The sequence below is a fragment of the Mercenaria mercenaria genome, chromosome 14, assembly GCF_021730395.1.
Source record: "Mercenaria mercenaria strain notata chromosome 14, MADL_Memer_1, whole genome shotgun sequence".
In the NCBI taxonomy this organism is placed as follows: domain Eukaryota; kingdom Metazoa; phylum Mollusca; class Bivalvia; order Venerida; family Veneridae; genus Mercenaria; species Mercenaria mercenaria.
Genome location: NC_069374.1, coordinates 74149530 through 74168562, shown reverse-complemented (window position 1 = coordinate 74168562; position 19033 = coordinate 74149530). Strand labels below are relative to the sequence as shown.

The 19033-nt window shown below is 34.8% G+C and overlaps 1 protein-coding gene across 1 annotated transcript in view; it reads left to right on the top strand.

The window, feature by feature from the left end:
- The window catches only part of LOC123527708 (uncharacterized), a 79672-nt gene extending 64198 nt beyond the window's left edge, over window positions 1-15474 (top strand). Inside the window, exons 2-10 of the mRNA XM_045307338.2 lie at window positions 5271-6589; window positions 7879-7971; window positions 8728-8816; window positions 9109-9177; window positions 9954-10053; window positions 11272-11372; window positions 11631-11699; window positions 12115-12250; window positions 13368-15474. Coding sequence (XP_045163273.1) covers window positions 6271-6589; window positions 7879-7971; window positions 8728-8816; window positions 9109-9177; window positions 9954-10053; window positions 11272-11372; window positions 11631-11699; window positions 12115-12250; window positions 13368-13372 — 981 coding nt within the window. The 5' untranslated portion in view covers window positions 5271-6270 and the 3' untranslated portion in view covers window positions 13373-15474. The remainder of the gene's footprint in view (window positions 1-5270; window positions 6590-7878; window positions 7972-8727; window positions 8817-9108; window positions 9178-9953; window positions 10054-11271; window positions 11373-11630; window positions 11700-12114; window positions 12251-13367) is intronic.
- The last annotated feature ends 3559 nt before the right edge of the window (window positions 15475-19033 follow it).

Below are 19033 nucleotides of genomic sequence, written 5' to 3'. Positions count from 1 at the left end.
TGACCCAGCTTGAAACAACACTGACCGGATATTTCTTATCCCCAGGCAATATTGTAATACACAATGAAATGTAAAGGGTGATTAAACATTTGACACAATTAAATTATTTTATTTTTAATTTAACCGTATGCAATCTTGGGGTTAAAATAAATTTAAGAAATAACGCTGTTTTTAAACGAATACTAAAAAAGGCACTGGCCTCCAGATCGTCCGACAAGAACAGAAAAAAATATATAATTGAGCCGTGCCATGAGAAAACCAACATAGTGTGGGTTTTCGACCAGCATGGATCGAGACCAACCTGCGCATCCGCGCAGTCTGCTCAGGATCCATGCTGTTCGCTAACAGTTTTTCTAATTCCAATAGGCTTTGAAAGCGAACAGCATGGATCCCGACCAGACTGCACGGATGCGGAGGCTGGTCTCAATCCATGCTGGTCGCAAACCCACTATGCTGGTTTTCTCATGGCATGGCATTATATTTTTTTAGATATATGGAAATTAATGGTGTATAATTATGCTACGTATACTGACAGACTATAATGTTGCGGAAACACATGAGAATTAGATGTTTTAACTAATTTTTACGATAAAAATTGTATATTCAACGCGCATTAAACACTAAATCCTCCCTTGCGTTATTGGTAACGACAGTGGAAAACTTCTTTATTGCCGCTGCGGTCAGGGTTCGTTTCCCGGCGCGACCATCTTTTTTACTATACATGACATTTTTTAATAGTTTATAGAAACGAAAATTCCTATTTCAAGTTTCATAATGTGACAACTTCAGCTTAAAAGGTATCCTTGATGAACTGATAATTCTGCTTTTTAATCGAACCTCCTTTCAATATTTTACTCCGTAGATGTAATTTGTAGAATTTTATCGTCAAGCATATCCTGTGCATTTAAGGAATATTGATTAAGGAATATTAAAGCCTGTTTGCCTAGGGTCTATATATTTCGAAAAAACAAACAAAAAAAACTGTGAGAACAATAAACATCTCGCGGGAAGGTCTATCTTTGCATGTCTACCGTTTTTCTGTTACTCTAGCCAGGCCTGTTCACGAATAGACATGCGCTCGTGCAAAACCAATCATTCTGAAAACAAAGTGGTCATTTGTTAGGAATGAAATCGAGTATGTCTGTAAATTCGATCTTCAAACATTCAATCAAACTAGTACCATTTCTTTCATTTTACCACAGATTAGACATATATACACTGTTACATAATTATTATCGAATATTCGGCAACTCTAATACGAAATAATGTAAATTATATTGATACCCTGATATTATTTATTATATTTTAGTTAGGTTAATCTATGAGATTTGGATAATTTTAAATCCAGATTTACAGATGCATTATATTTATTTGAACATAAAGAGATGAGACGTTTATGATGAATATTTTACTTGTCTAAGAATATTATACTGACCGCGAGATTGGAAATTCTGGAAACTCTTCAGATTGTTTAACCAATACTAAAACGTTTAGAGGCAATATATCGTTCAGAACTTGTTCAGTCACAAGTTTAAAGAGATGTTTGAAATATTAAATTAAAAACAAAAAGCTTAACAACGCGACTGTTATGCATTCTCATCAGTCAGATGTTCGTCCAAAATCCCGGGAAAACCACGGTTAGACCTCTGGTATGCGAGAATTGCTGTTATGTCACTCTCATATACTTATCCAAACTGTACAAAGATTTATTGTGCATTTGAATAAGTTCTAACACGGAGGATTGCGTAATGGCGGACAGGTTAAGGAACACTAATTTAGCATAGTTTACGTTAACACTAGCGTTGGTTTAAATTATACTGTGGCTGTAGTTTTGACATTTTGGTAGGAATAAAATGGGGAAGTGTTATTTAGATCCCATTACCGCACTTTATGTGCTTTTGAAGTTTTGTGACAGGTAAAATCTCTCTTGAAAAAGTCTCTCCCGTATTTATGTTATGACTGTATGTCAGTTTGAAGACAATTCATCAAAATGAGGTGAGGATTGACCGGACAACGTGTGACGGCACTATGAACACCATGCATTTTATATTAAATATAATTTGGGAGATAGATTTTAATGTAATATAATCATAAAATGCAAATAAAACACTACATAGATAACTTGTATTAAATATCAACAGGCACGTTTAATGATATCTAATTTCTTTTCGCGACGAAATGAGTATGGGCGTTCTGACACTTAATGATGTCGTCATCCCTGCCCACATGTCATTTTATTCGTCATAATTTTCACATCATTTAATAGATATAATTATCAGTATCTATGAATTGCAAGAGTCCATTTTTTATAACTTTTAATGCGTGCATTTTTTTTATTCCAGGTTGACACAAGAGTTGTTTACTGGAATCAGGAGAACGGTGACGACTATTTATTTTCACGATAGAGAATATACTTATGTGTGAAGTTTCTACTAGTTTGATCAACAGATGCAGACAGACAGCCCGGATGAGCCATTCGTTCTCAGTGACATTCGTAATATCAGATAAAAGCTTATACTTATTGAGATCAGTAAACTGAATATTTCCATGTGGTTCATCATTTGTAACCTGCTTACATATCGTGTTCCAGTACAGAACCAACATGCGTCTTTTTAAAGTACATCTTCGGACATTAGGAGGGGTGTACTGCTCTTTTTAGAAGACGGCAAATCGAAAAGCCTATAGCGCTAATCAGCATTCATAAGAATAACGAAAACATGTACAGACAATAGTAAAAGAAGTGATACTCAACTGATTTGTTGAGTCAACACGCAGAATTAAATGTGCGAATTGCTAGTTTTTCAATTAGAAATGAACATATAATATAAGAAATGCTTGATGTTATTGATTACTCACATTTTAATTCTGCTTATTTCATTTGGACAAGAAATGAAAATGATTCATAACGTTTGAAAAACTGATTTAAAAGGTATTTAAGTTGAATAAATGTTAGTTTAATCTGACATGTCTCCAATTAATAACAATATGATTTTTTTCTCATACCCTGTCTTTGTCTTGCTTTTTTCTAACATACCGTATTCTGCTGTAGGTATCACGACATTCATTTTGTCATCTTTCAGTATGTGCCCATATACAAATCAGTTCACATAAAGAAAAATACGGGATTTGTATACTACACATGCATATACGAGAAAAGTCTGGTAAATGTATCTTTTAGAAATACTGGTCCGTGAATTCCCCGAATACGAAAACCAAATTCAGACTAAATGTGACACAAATATGGAATCTGTATACTCTGCATATCTTGCATAAACGGGGAAAAACCTGGCCCGTATATCAGAAACTACAGGTTCGTATATCCCGTATATCAGATGCAAATACATTCCGTATACGACACAAGTACGGGATCCGTATATTGCGTATTACCATGGATATACGGGACTAGTCCGTAGCCGTATAGTAAAAAATACAGTTTCGTATTTTCCCGTATATGACACAAGTACGGGATCCGTATATTGCGTATACCATGCATATACGGGACTAGTCCGTAGCCGTATATCAAAAAGAACAGTTTCGTATATGCCCCGTATATGACAAAAGTACGGGATCCGTATACTTAGTATATCATGCGTATACGGAAAAAATCCGAAGCCCGTATATTAGAAAATACAAGTCCGTATATGCCCCGTATATTAGATGCAATCACAGTCCGTATATGACAAAAATACGGGATCCGTTAACTACGTATATCATGCGTATACGGAAAAAATCCGAAGCCCGTATATTAGAAAATACAAGTCCGTATATGCCCCGTATATTAGATGCAATCACAGTCCGTATATGACAAAAATACGGGATCCGTATACTACGTATATTCGGAATATACAGGCTCGTATACGTGTTCCGTATATTCTAAAATACGGAAAGTATACGGGAAAAAAAGTCTCAAGACCCTTCGAATACTTGAAAATGAAACTTATGTTAAAGCAGGACACGAATAAACACCATTTCTAGGGATTTTTTTTTAAAGTTCGTATTTTGCATATATACGGGAAATATACATTTATGTATATTCGGCGTATACGGGATCCCGTATATGCATGACAAATATACGGACTTCCCGTATACTAGATGTTCCGAATACGGGATCGTATATTAGGTCCGTATATTTGTAATATACATCCCGTATACTCCCGTATTTTCGAAATATACGGGACCGTACACTCCCGTATATTGACCATTTTTTCGCAGTGTGTGTCGACGTTAAATCCAAAAAAAGAAAAAGATCCAAACATACGTAATTTATTGATGTATAAAGAATATTTGTATTCTGAGTCAAAGGGCTTAGGGCTTATTTTCTAAATATGCTCTGTTTATGCACGCAATGAATACTGATTTTCCTTAGGCATACCCGGGTTTCAAAAAGTGAAATTGAAATGATGTCACCCCAACTATTCTGAAAAGTACGTAACAGTAAGTATGGCAATAGGGCAAGTAATTAGGATATTGTTAGCATATCTGGTAGCATGACAGATTCACAATACGGCCGATGTCGAATGATGTTGGCATATTTCGAAAAATACACATTAAGGCAACTAGCTACGTATTTTGGCATGTCTGGAAAGAATTACGAATACAAAATACGGTAAATAGATAGGTTTGTCGGTATATATAAACATTAATAAAACACACCATTCTGAAGTGCTATTTATACAGCCATATGGTTATTGCAATTGTTTGCTTAGTTCCGGTACCTGCTCGGATCAAAATATCAAAAACCTTGTTAAAACAAGTTTGTAGATACAAGTTATACCAGAAACATTATAGCTTTTCTTGAAACATTGCTTCATGTTTGTGATCTCAAGCGATCAGCAAGGTATTGTTACTTATATAAAACATGGCAAAACATGTGCTGCAAAACGAGCCACCAATATAAAAAAAGAACAGGCTTGCCATGTTCTTTACAATTCGAAGGGGAGTTTGTTGACACTACAACAGTTCTGCGGGTGAAAGGTGCTTACAGAAAAGATAAAAATGCTTTTTTTATAGGCTGGCCTTTCACAGGTCTGTAGTAGAGAAGAAACAGCTAAGGTGAAAATATTGCAATAAAATTCGCTATAACTTGTTTGTATAGTATGCCAAGTTGCATTCATATTTGATGTTATTCCTATTATAGTAGTTTGGTTTATTACATGACTCCTTATTTACAACGCCGGACAAAAGTGTATGTTATATACCGGTCTATAGTGCAGCACAGGTTTGCTGTGCTTTAGTCAATAAGTGCAACATTAAACATAAATCCATTTCAGGCATAGAAGGACGAGAATTCATCTTTGGTATCATACAGACAGCGAGGTTGAACTGGTACGACTATTCAAACCCCAAAAGCAACGACACCATTGAATTACACATAACTAACGCTTCGCCAAATCATAATAGGATTCATCTACAAATACCGTACTCCAATATAGATACATATCACGACATACCACCTGATCAGAGTAAAACTGTCAATATAAATCACAGTATACAAAAAGCTGGTACTTTCCATGGAAAAAGGGGTATACATATAACATCAGATTATGATATATCAATCCTAGTTACATGCATGAAATCGGAGTCGAATGAGTCCTCCGCTGTCGAATCGTATAATGCATTCCCGACAAAAAGTGCAGGGAGGCGCTATTTTATTTCTCCGGGGACACAAGGGACCTATGGGTATGGATCGAGTACTGTCCTTGTAACAAGTAACGTTGACAATAATCTTGTAAAATTTTATAACACCTCGACTGGTCTCCTTAACGCCACGATAATTGGCAGGTTTGATGTTTACCAGTATCACAGCAATTACGAACTGACTACCGGCCTACTTATCGAAGCTCAAGGTGATATTACGGTGACAGTTGGACTAGAAAAACATTATGGTTATGGCTACTATGGCTATAGAGATAACGAGTTCAGAGCTAGAACGGTATCCGTGATTCCAACCAAATATTGGTCGAATAGATATATAGTACCCCAGACGAGACATGCTGACACAGCTTCGCTCAAAATAAGGTCTGAATATGTTTCGCTTCGAGTCCATTTAAGTACAGATACCCAGTCATTACTGTCTATGAATAAAAACCAAACATTTGCTGATACATCCGTGGTTCTAACAGCTGAAAAACCATTCTCAATTTCACAAACCAGTTTCTATTCCAACAACACCAATGATGATTTCACGGTTCTGGTGCCGGGAGTCACATCAATGACTACCGTTTTACCATTCCACATCTACACTTGAATAGCACGCAGTTGCATCTACATATGAAGAATTATATAGCAATCATTGTTCCAACAACGTTCAAAGACAACTTGCTCATAGACGGCGTGCGTATGCAATATATGGGAGACTCGAGAACAAAAACTCAGTTTCCCGTCCCGTCACCGTTTAGTAATTACACTGTTCTGTCATTTGAAATGAGTGAAGGTTATCACAGAGTTCGTCACCGTTTGTCACATGTGAAGTTTGGACTGCTTGTTTATGGGTTTGGAAAATCAGATGCAAGTGATTACGACTATTGGTATAGCGGTATAGAAGAATATACAAACAGTTATGGCTTTTATGCTGGCTTCAATTTACAAGGTATACATATTTCATATTGAACATCTCTAATCCTTAAGCTCTCAAATTAATATAAACTATTTCATAGAAAATTCTTAATGACATGAAGTGTTTATGATAAAACTTCACACCAAATCTATACTGTGCTTGTTGCTGAATTAACTTGGAAGCTTTTTACTAATTAAATTTGTTTTGATTTGTTGGTGTATATTCTACTTGACGGTTTTCTTAATTGATCATATTTGAATATCATATGTGAATATTCAAGGCAGAACCTATCATTCTTTTGAAATAACGCGTTTTTATCCATTTTCATCAAAGTACCGTTAAAGTACTTATTTCTGCGGGCTTAATTTTCTGCGATTTTTTCAAAAATGAGGTGGTATTAAATTTCTGCGCACCTTATTTCTGCGGTGTCTTCCTTCTCAAGTTGATTGGATTTATTTCTGCGGTTCTGTATTCACCGGTTGTTTTATTAATTTCAAATAGACAGGTACGTATTTTATTGTTATCTTGACAGTTATGTTGGCTTCCGGATTGAAAATAAAAGTTGACGAATACTAATGTGACATCGTCATCATCACATAATGTTGAGTGTTAAATAAAAACGCAAGAAAAACAGTCATTTTACAAATACAGTCATGCCAAACAGACACGAAAAATGCTTGAATCTATATTTTGCAGACATTCTCATCTGTGCATTGTAAAGGTATGATAACTTTTGTTAATCACGCCTTTTTCAAGTCCCATATAAATAACGGTAAATATGACTATCACCAGACGGATCGGTTTACAATAGACACAAAGGATACAATGGATTGTGTTTGTCACATAATTTAAGAAAATTGAAACTGGCAGCTGACTGCTCAATAGTGAACGAAAATCAAAACAAGTTTGATGCTTTTATTATGTTTATTCAACAGCAAAACAATAATAAAACAGTTCTATTATATTACCGTTACTACTATTTTTTTTTTAAACTTGCTTCTTCGGCCTTCGGCTACATGTGGGACAACAGCCAATAACGCTACCGGACATTGTCTTATACTTAACCGGATTATAACGGCGGCTTGTATCATCGTATCGCAGCATGTCAGGACAAAATTTTCTGCGGATTTTAAATCTGCGGTCTTGTTGTCTTCCGCAGAAAACGCAGAAATAAAGTTCCCGCAGAAAAAAGTACTTATACGGTATTCTAAAGCCGATCGATTCAAAATACAAGCCACCTATAGTTGTTGTTAATTTTCGGCTTGTAACGTAAACATGTACCTTTTTCCTGCGGTCGCAAACAAACTATTAATACACTTTAGGCGGCCAGTGCGAGTACCCTGGTACTGCGCCCACAACATATTCAGTACCCCATGTCTATACAAGCTCAGCTGGTACAGGTACAAAGGGACCCGGTAAGAATGATTTATTGTGGTAATTTTCCTAATATGTCGTTGATTACATTACAATATTGATTTTGATTCATTGATACAAAACAGTTGTCCGAGAGTTTATTTATTCTTATACAGTTGTTGATATTTCGGACAGTTTAAGAATAGTTTTGATTAATTTCGTGTATTTTCTAAAACGGTATTCATGAACTGTATAATATCTTGATTAAAGGCGAGACATAAGTTTTTTTCCTTTAAGAGTCAACAATTATAGACAATGTATGTGAAATGATCAAACACGTCGATACATATCATAATAATAAAATCTTACTGGATCTTTTCATTGAATGAAACAAAGTGGAATATATTATATACTAATACCACAAAATGATATACCTCACGACCTTGATATTTAACTGTGGTCTCTGCGACAGAAGCTTAAAATTTTTTTTATATTTTGAAAGACTATTTTTGAACTATGGAATAAGATGGAGCATTCAATTAAATTAAGAACGATAAATTATTCTTTAAAATTGTGCATCTAGATAGAAAGAGATATTTTATGCAATAAGTAATTCAGGATAATTTCATGCTTTGAAATGAATAAATTTTGTTTAAAGAACAATATAAATTATGTGTTATGTACTAAAGAAAACCTATTATACGATCAACTTATGAAGTAATAATCAATTGACAGAAGTACATGAAGTTCATAGAACACAACATGAGATGTTTGTTTAGTTAAATGAAATTGTCTTATTATCGTTATAAATATTTCAGATCAAAACAACGTTACAATGTGCTACAGTTGTGAAGATCTCGGACGGATTGACCTGTGTGACACTGTCAACGCATGCCATGTAAAAGAGGTAGACATTATCTAGTGATAATAATTTTTACAGTGACATATGTACAAGTTAAAAACCAAACAAACAGGTATGTTGAAAAGAAATTTGAAATGTCTTGCTTATAACATAAAATAAGTTCTCACATTTGAACAAATAAACCAATGACCAGAGAGCGGCTCTGATACCAAGTATAATATTTAGAGACCAAAAAAATGAGTATCTCTCAATTAAAGACAAAAGGAAACAAGAACTACTCGTAATCTTTATTATGTCTGTAATATCTTTCCATATAATGCGCTCTCATTTTCCCTAGGTGTGCTTTGTGGAAAGACAGAACAAATCAGGACGTATCGTTTACAGATCTGGATGCTTAGCTGCCGATGTAAGAATAAAAAAATCTATATAATATTTCAAAGCTCCTGAAGCTATTTAGATTTTGTATACTTAAGTCTCATTTCTTCTCAGAACATACGGAGATAACCAAGCCGGGTCTGGATTTTGCTGAGACAGTAAATTGGAAAAACACAGAAGTTAGAAAATCAATTTAAAATGGTTAAAAAGATTGTCTAGACGTTAGCCAGACTTAAGAGAATGGTGGAGAATAAGAGTAAGGTTTTAACCAGTTCAAATACACCAGTGGAGTTTTGGAGTTTATGCCTCACTGTGTTCATTTATCTGTTTGCGTTTTGCCTTGTTTTCGATATGGTTTATAAGTATCTTATTTGCCTGCCTGTGTAAGACAGTATATCCTCAAACTCGAGAAACAGCGCGAGGTGATAAATCGAGCTCTAGCGAGTTTTTTTTATTCACACTGTCATGGTTTAGAAACACTTGCCTTACTCAGGAAGACATGATATATCATTTTCCATGCCTACCGTTGATATTACTGCAACATTTAAAAACATATTGAGCTACATTAAAAACATCGCCACTACTATAAGACGTTAAAATATGACGTCAAACTATGAAGTTAATGTGCGTACGAGTAGCTTATCTTAGATGATTTCCTACCAGGATAATAATATCTTACCCCATTAGATAAGCAAGAACATTCCATCTATGTATATTCGTGTATACATTAATGATGCACATACTCATATAAACTATTGCATGTAGTTAAGAGATTGCCGCCTTAAAACGTTGATTTCCTTGTTTAAGGTATGCGCCAGCGAGCATCAAGAGTCACTGTCTAAGGACGACTTCTGTGTGGAATGCTGCAGTGGCAGCTTCTGTAACAACAAAGGGTGTGGAAATACAGGTAAATGAATCTTTCAGAATTTCAACGTTACAGAGGAAAATAAGTTAGCCTACTCCTGTGTGGTTATGAAAAGCGCAATGTTCACCGCTCATACTCAGCAGAACTATGAGCGGAACTCGATCATAAAAGAACATTGATCTTAAAGACCCAGATGAACAACCAGGGAATCAAAATATTTTATAAGATACTCCTGATTATCAGAGTATAGCTTTCTCTTGAATAAGGTTGTCATTTTAGAAATATTTTATACGGTGTTGTCATTCAAAAATTCTTAATATTTATTACAGTAATCAAATGTATATAATTATATGAATGGGTTTGTGTGTAAGCTTATCGTTGTTTCTTATTAGCAGTGCTCAGGTGAGTTTTTGTGATCGCTCGATGCCTTGATGAAATCTAGGTCGAGTTCGAATATGGATTATCTGAGGTCAAAAAATAGATCACTAGATCAAATCAAAGAAAAGCCTTATGTATGCGATGGAGACTGTATTTTTCAATTGGTCCTCGTGAAATTTTGTCAGAATGATTGCCTTGATAAAATCTAAGTCGAGTTTGAATATGTGTTAAATGGGATCAAAAAGTAGGTCACTGGGTCAAATCAATGAAAATCCTTGTGTATGCGATAGAGACTATATTTTTCAATTGATCTTCATGAAATTTTGTCAAAATGATTGCTTTGATAAAATCTAGGTCAGGTTTGAATATGGAGTCTGGAGTCAAAAACTAGGTCATTAGGTCATATCTAAGAAAATACTTGTTTAAACTCAAGATACCACATTTTTGGTCCAGTCTTAATGAAAATTGGCCATAATATTTGTTTCCATGAAATCACTAGGTCGGACATGTTTACACTGTTATGGTGTGTTTCTCAGGTGAGCGACCTAGGGCCATCTTGGTCCTCTTGTTAACATACTTACAATAAGGAAACTTGTAAGGACAACCATGGTCTGGGGCTGCATTCGTCAACGTTTTAAATCAGAAATATTCAAGTCCGTAAAAAATCACGTATAAAGCTATAGGGTAAAATGTAATTTTAGCATTTCAAAGTTCAAGTTTCAGACTTGAAATGTTGATGAATACAGATCCTGGTTATTAAGATGATACTCCATGTTCATAATATCCTCCTGAATGTATGAAATAATACATTATGGTACAAACAGACTTTCCCATCACAATTGATTGTGGGTTGTCTTTGTGTTTACGCTATTTCAATTTTAGGGCTTCCAAACCGTGATCAAAGAGGTCCAGTATGCTACGACTGTCAACACGTGTTGTCACCTGAACTATGTACCTCTGTGACGTTGTGCTCACATCATCAGGTAGATTTGTCTCTATATATATACACTGGCTCAGTTTTGAAAACTTTTTGTCACCATTTCTTCAGCCAATCTTATCCAAAAGTATATATGGAATAAAATAAGGATACCATATACCTATATATTTTTGTACATTTGATCAACACTGTCAATCATATCCTGATAACATAAGAGAAATATAGAATTTTAGCGTGTACACAGCAATAAAAAGTATCAGCAGCACGCTACAGCTGACGGTATTGGTAATGAGTTGTTTTGCAGGTATGTCGTATTGAAAAGTTGACATGGGGTGAAGGCTATCATTACAAGATGGGATGTGCAAACAACCTTGTAAGACAGTTTCTGTACTTTTTATGCATTTTATTTGGTGTTTAGAATGTCGTACCGACATACGTCATCCTTCGTAAATTTGACTGCAACATTTTTAAGGAACATGCCTGTGTTTCCGCGGTTCAGCTTAATATACTGTTTTGATACACAGCAGTGCCAATGGAGATATGTTTATCATATTTTACATAAATGTATCATTCATATCAATTATTTTATTAGTTCTTTAAACTATTCAGTAACGTTTAGATTCACGATAAAAACGCACAACCACAATGTGCTACTAATTGTGTCTGGATACAAAAATGTTGATCTCTAACGTCGAAAATTTAATTAAGACTTTTTAGATAACGGACAAAGTACTATACGAAGGACCTAGCCGGTGTTACAGTCATTTGTTGAGTTTTTCTTTTTAAAGTGTGATCCTCTGACGAGAAGTGTTCATCATCTGTCAAAAAGAGCAACACCAGTCTGCCATTCTTGTTGCCATGATGATTACTGCAATAAGAACTGTACCAGAACTTCTAACGGAGCTGATGGATCTTTTTTTGTTGGTAAGGAAATTTGATTTAGACAGTTAAACAGGTACTATTAATGCTTAATGTAGGTACACAATAAGGAATGAAAGATCACGAGAAATTTGGCAACAAAGGCAAAGTTGTAGAATATCAGAAGTATCATATATCAAAACTAAAGGCTCGTCTACACTATTCAAGAAAACTTGCACAAGATATAAATCACAGCAACTTGTATAGTGTACACAGTACATTGTGTCCCCCATTAGTGTCTTTTGGAGTGGCAGTTTCCAGATAATTTTCGGCTACAAGATCTTGTAGCATTTAGAACTCATCCTATTTTTCTTGGATGGTAGTGCTGTCAAATGCTCTGATAAAGGGTTTTTGATGAGGAGCACCTGCCCAGTATAGTATTTGGTTTACATTTTTTTATTAAATGTATATTGAGATCTAATAAAACCATCATTGATTGTTTGGCTTTGATAATTTAACGATAAACATGGCTGTGTTGACAACAGAAAAAAATGATGTTTTAATTGAATGACATGCTTAAAAGCCAAGTTTATATAATTCAATAATAAAATTATATCTAGTACTCCAGCGGAAGAGTAGCAAGTTCGGTGTTCTCAAAAAGTATTTTTACATTATCAATGATGTTTCTCACAAGGTTACATATTAACAAAATATGATCGTTTTATCATATTTCCTGAAATAATATCTTTTTAGTAGCTCTGTTCTTCAACTGGATATGTATCACTTCAACTAGAGTTTTTCTCAATCAATGTTTTCACCAATGATTCATTTTTTTAAATATACAAATATTTGATCTTTATAAACACTGTACCGGTATCATTTCGGCCATCTTTTTTATTTACCTGTCATGATTTCCCTCCATTCAAAATTAATATGTCTTCCAAGTTCAAGAAATATTGCAAAGCACTAATTGCTTGTACAAAATATAAATTATCTAGTGATTTATGGGCCCTACAAGATTTTCTTGAATAGTGTAGACATGTATCTGTTTAACTTATCATAAATGATGACTTCAAAAGTGATCTAGTGAATGTCTGGGATAACTGTTATATCCGGCTTTTATTTAGTTAAAGTGTTTGAAGCATTTTTGATTAAACAATGTATATGCCTCTTTGCATTTTAGGCTGAGTTTGAAATCTTACAGACAAAACTGACAGAAGTTGAAGAGTAGCATTTCGCGCCATTTGTAAATAAACTATATGTTTGATTATTTACGTGTAAGCAGACTATGTATAACATTAACGTATATATTGAGACATTGTACTTTGCATTACGAACTTTTAGTAATATTGCTTAACCGTTAAAGCGTATTATAAATTGCATAACAAATAGAAGAAAAAGTGAATGAACATATTTATCTGGTAATTCAATATAGATATAGCTGTATTGTTCTAATGAACATTACAATATTTTCAAATTCGTTTGCATTTGTTTTTTTTTTTTTTTATTTAATGAGGATATTTTACAAAACCGCTCAATTGTGTAAATATTTGGACGACTTATTTGTTTTTATTAAAATCCCTCAACCTGAAAACTTTGTAGATAGCCGTTTAATATTTAGAAAGAACAAAAAGGTATCTAAAAATAGAAATATTGTTTCTGCTTGCATGCCAAGTGCATTCAACATTTTCCGCGGAGAACTCGAACTGACATGGCTCTTAGATGCTTGGATGGATGGTTACCCGCTATTTCCGAAATCAATAAACGAAAATTAAATTTCCGTCAAAAACTCTGCACGATGCCTCCAGGTTTACTTACATGTAAAATCTTTAACTTTAGATTGCACTTATATGCTAATATATGTTTTACGGGACAGACTGGATATATTCCTGATGTCTGCAGAATTTTGAGAAAATATTCTCTATATGCTATCGAATCTTACTTAAAAACTGCAAAATTTCCTGGCAAATTCGAATGGAAACGAACAGTCTTATATGCTATACGCATGTACCATACTCAGCAATGGTCAGAACGATTAAATAACGATGACGATTTTGTTCGTTTTAAAGCTGTGCACACAGATATCAGCCTATCAATAATGTGAAGACACTCAGATTCTCTAACCTCAGTGAAACATGCTTTACGTACTGTAGAATTGTTTTTCAAGCAAAGCAAAGTGATTTAAAAGCTTGTAAATATTGTAATACACAAACCACTGACTTAAATTTCCATTAAGTATCAGAATGTACATCTCATAAAATGTCTCTTTCCACCTTTCTGTCTTGTATCGGAAGATAATACCATATTGAACTAAGCAACTTTTTTTAAAGATTGCGATGCAGAAGCATTTTAAGGAGTATACTTAATGTTCATGTGTTTGATATATATTGCATAGATGAATTACCCCACTAAAAGCTATAGCCTGTGATGACTAACCAACTTGTCATATAAACAAGTAGTTTGTCAAGCTATAGAAGAGTAATTGTATCCAAACATTATCAGTATTACCTGCCCTAAAAAGCTTATGTTTCGTTTCGATAAGCTTTAAGATTCCAGGTGCAATATTGAAGCATCTTCATTGTATACATCATGTGGAAAGATGTACTGATAATTAATATATTCATATTGCTATTGTGGAAAACAATACTTCTTTTATTTTCTTGCCTTTCAGTTGTATATATTGTGAGCTTTCCTTAGGTAATTTACTCAACTGAAAATATTTGTACATTATGTCGCTAAGAATCCTTCATTTTGTTCTTAGATATAACTGCTTTAAACGATACTTTAACAATTCATCGTGCATGTATATAAATTCTTTAATACACCGTCAACTGTCCATGATATTTGTTAAAAAGATGTATATATATTACAAGATCAGTGATATTTAATGACATTATTTCGAATGATGTATATATCAACATGACAGACAGTGAAAAACTAGTTTTCCTTATGAAAAATTATCAGAATAAAGTTATAAAGTTTCTAGTTAGAGCATATATGTTAAGAAGAAGCTTACTTTATGATAAGTAAATATAAGATACTTTGCAATTATTAAAACACAATATTCTGTAATATGTTTTTATCCATTTTTATCAGTGTTCAATTTATATATAGAGATGTATACTCGATCTCATTCATGTTTCACTCTTGGTATTGTTCACAACTTATGTTAAATGTAGTAATAAGGTGACTTATAGGTCCGATGGGCCGGGTGTCTTTTGATGTATTTGTATTATGTATTCGGAATTTATGTATACACAAGTCACTATAATAAACAATTTACTTACTTACTTACTTACTTATTTCTTACTATTATGTACAATACGTTAGACATGTTTCTTGTTATATATGTTGTAATCGCGAAAAGGCGGAAATAAAGAGTATATATACAGAAACAAAAAATGTCATGGAATCCTGTTTTATTCATATCTTACCATCGCCCATCGCCCAATACTAAAAGTGCAATAGTAGGATGACAATGGTAGGATAATAAAATTGCTGGATGACGATGTGATAGTAGGCATGTAGGGCAGCGATAGTAAGGTTTTTGTCTTCTGGCCTGTTTCGTCGGGCACTTAAGGGTGTTTCTCTTGTCGCTCTGTCTTCTGAAAAGGCATTGAGTACATACGTTTTTGGTTCTTAAGGTTTGCTTTTTATATATTTATACACGAGCTTTTTGTGTTTTACATGCCATGCCTTTTTGTTTCTATTACGTGTGTAAGAGATTCACCTGGAGGGGATTACTTTTATTTACACTGTCCCGTGTCTTTGGAACATGGTGGGGGTAAGAGTGAGGTTGGGTGCGCACCATAAAACGGTTTAAGCTCCCCAGTGGTGTTTTTGCCACTGACCGTTCCAAGGCGATGCCCCACTGTGTTCCTTTGTTTGTTCGTTTTGTCCTAATGTGTTGGCTTTGTGTGTGTGTGTGTGTGTGTGTGTGTGTGTGTGTGTGTGGTGGGTGGGTGGTGCACGCGTCTGCGTGCTGTGGGTTTCGTTTTGAGGAGGCTGCGTTTTTGGTGCGTGGCATTCCCTGTTTGATATTTGTCTTTGTTTTTTAGGGCAGCAATGACAGAAAAGTATGATGACATCATCACCATCTAATTGTCCTACTATTTATATTATTGCTTGATAATCTGTTTTGGTCTATGAAGCAGGCTTTTTGATCAACATCATTGTAAAATTATCCCCAGAACATATAAATCAACAGTGGTGACTTTGACATTGCCTTCGATATTACACTAATGATTAATACATGCGACAAAAATGCCGCGAAATAGTCAACTGATGTGTACTTTTTTATTTAATACCTGGCATTGTCTCTTTGTATTCAGCCTGTCAAAACATACTTTTCATTTCATCGATGATAACATCTGAAACTCGTCTTCAAATATTTCGCGTGATTCTTTTATTCTTAGGTGTAAATTCGTTTGGTTGCGTTGGCGGCGTGTTTGTTTGTTTTGGGTTTAACGCCGTTTTTCAACAGTATTTCAGTTATGTAACGGCGGGCAGTTTACCTAACCAGTGTTCCTGGATTCTGTACCAGTACAAACATGTTCTCCGCAAGTAACTGCCATCTTCTCCACATAATTCAGCGGTAGAGGACAAATGCTTGGAGACAAAATTGCCTTTTATCAAATCGTCACGGAGAATATACGCCTCGTCCAAGGCTCGAACTTGAGCTAAGCGGGCGAGTGCGTAGGGCGGCTTGCACGCGGTTTATGTAATACGTTTCTTTGTCCTGGCGCACACGCGAACGCGCCATTACGAAATTTTGAAAGTTTTGTGTGTTTTGGTGCGCGCGACAACGCGACAAATCGAAACAGATAATGCGACATAAAGACACATAGAACGCGACAGATGAAAACATTTAATTTCATATTTATTTCATATTTAACAGAGAGCTCGAAGAGAAAGCCCAAAGGGCGTGTTCCAAAATCGAGTTTACCGTAACTTGGGTAAACTTTCACACATGTGATGGATTCTAAAGCTTTCACTGGAAGCTGAAAAGGCGCACATGTTGACGTTATCCGGTTGCTCAAAATTATTTATCACTTAGAAGTCCCTCAAGGATGTTTCAAGCTAGTTGGAAAACAACAGTTTTTTAAAGGAAATTGGAAAAGCATGCCATTAATATTAATAAGCAAACGCGGCGAATGGCAAATTACGTCACGGTGTAATCGGCACCTAGTGAGGCATATCCGGCGACTTACTACCTTCGTTAATATAATGCCAAAGGTTTCAAAATCATATGGTTACACTAAATTATTTTACATAAGTCAATTGTCAACCTTTTTGAAAAATTTCAGTTTGATTTAGTGGTTAGTCTTAGGTGTGCCGGTGGTCTAGTGGTAACACGCTTGACTGTCAATCCAGAGGTCAGGGGTTCGAATCCCGGTCCAGACACTGGAAATTTCTGAGATGCTCTTGAGTGTCTCCCACCTAACTTAGAGGCCTTGACTGGTTCTTCCCAGGAAAGACGGCTTCGCGTGTATCGATGCTATACTCCGGGCACGTTAAAGAACCAGACTATCTATTCGCAAAGAGCTAGGCTAAGTTAGCCGGACAAGTCTGTATCTAAAAACAGGATTTCTCTCTATCTGTTCTGGGGGCTTTATCTCACTCTGTCCCTCTGGTCAGATCGCTCTAGAGGATGAATTTCGCGCCCTGTGTGGCTGCTTTGCTATATGTAAAGCGCCTTTGAACGTGTTTATCATGAAAAGGGCGCTATATAAATCTGGTATAATAATAATAATAATAATAATAATAATAATAATAGTTTTAGTTTACTTATTTCTAATACTTTTCAAGGGACAGCTGAAAGTACTCGAAAAGCCGTCAATTTCTGTTATGATGTCCCTTATCGAAACAAAGGTGTGGAGACACCTTTAAATCACTTTAAATAATCTAGGAAATACAAATTAAAACAAACAAAATAAAAATATCGAAATTCACCAGATTTTTTTGTAAATAAATCTCTGATGCACGGTGACCACAACTTTTTTTCTTTCCATTTTGAAACATTTTTATGTGTCATTAATGCTGCAAAATATTTTTACAATCTTAACGGGAATTTTGTTTGCAGATTTAAATAAGGTGGGTGGGGTAATTATGTCAACATGTAAAAATGAAAGAGATTTGTTAGTGACATATATGCTTATGTATTACTGATATAACCTTGTATTCATAGTAACCTATAAAACCTGAAATCCCCATAATATTAAGTGATATATTATATGTTTTATAAAGTACCACCATTTGTTCAATTTTACAAAATTTCAGAAATGCTCAAACAGTGGGTGAAGAAAATTCCCTATAAGATTAAAACGAGTTCGGTGACCCGTGCTTTTTCTTCGCTTGTTTGTCTTAGAAGTTAATGTTCTTCATGCTCAGAGAGTATGAAAAAATAAATTCTCAACGGTTTGGAAAAATAATCCCACATCCTTAGTTTAAGTAAAGAAATGTCAAAATTTAAAATAAATTGTGAAGAAAAGCCTTATGTTGCTTTATAACTATATCAAAGTAATATTTGAAAGTCATATTGAAACAGCCTTGTAAGATTTCAGACGATATCGTTTTCAGAGAGAGTGAGTGTGTGTGAGAGAGAGAGAGAGAGAGAGAGAGAGAGATCCGGACTTTTCTCACACCAGGTTAATTAAAACATGTATAATATTTGTTTGACATACGATGGAAAGTGACATCTGGCCTTAAAAGATCCCAAAACGAAATATTTATGACTGAAATAGACAAGCTTTTGCCTAATATCTGGGTTTCAGAACCGAAACAATGGATGAACTACAGGAACTGGTCGACCAGCCATAAAGTTTCAATGGAAAATTCACGATGAAATTC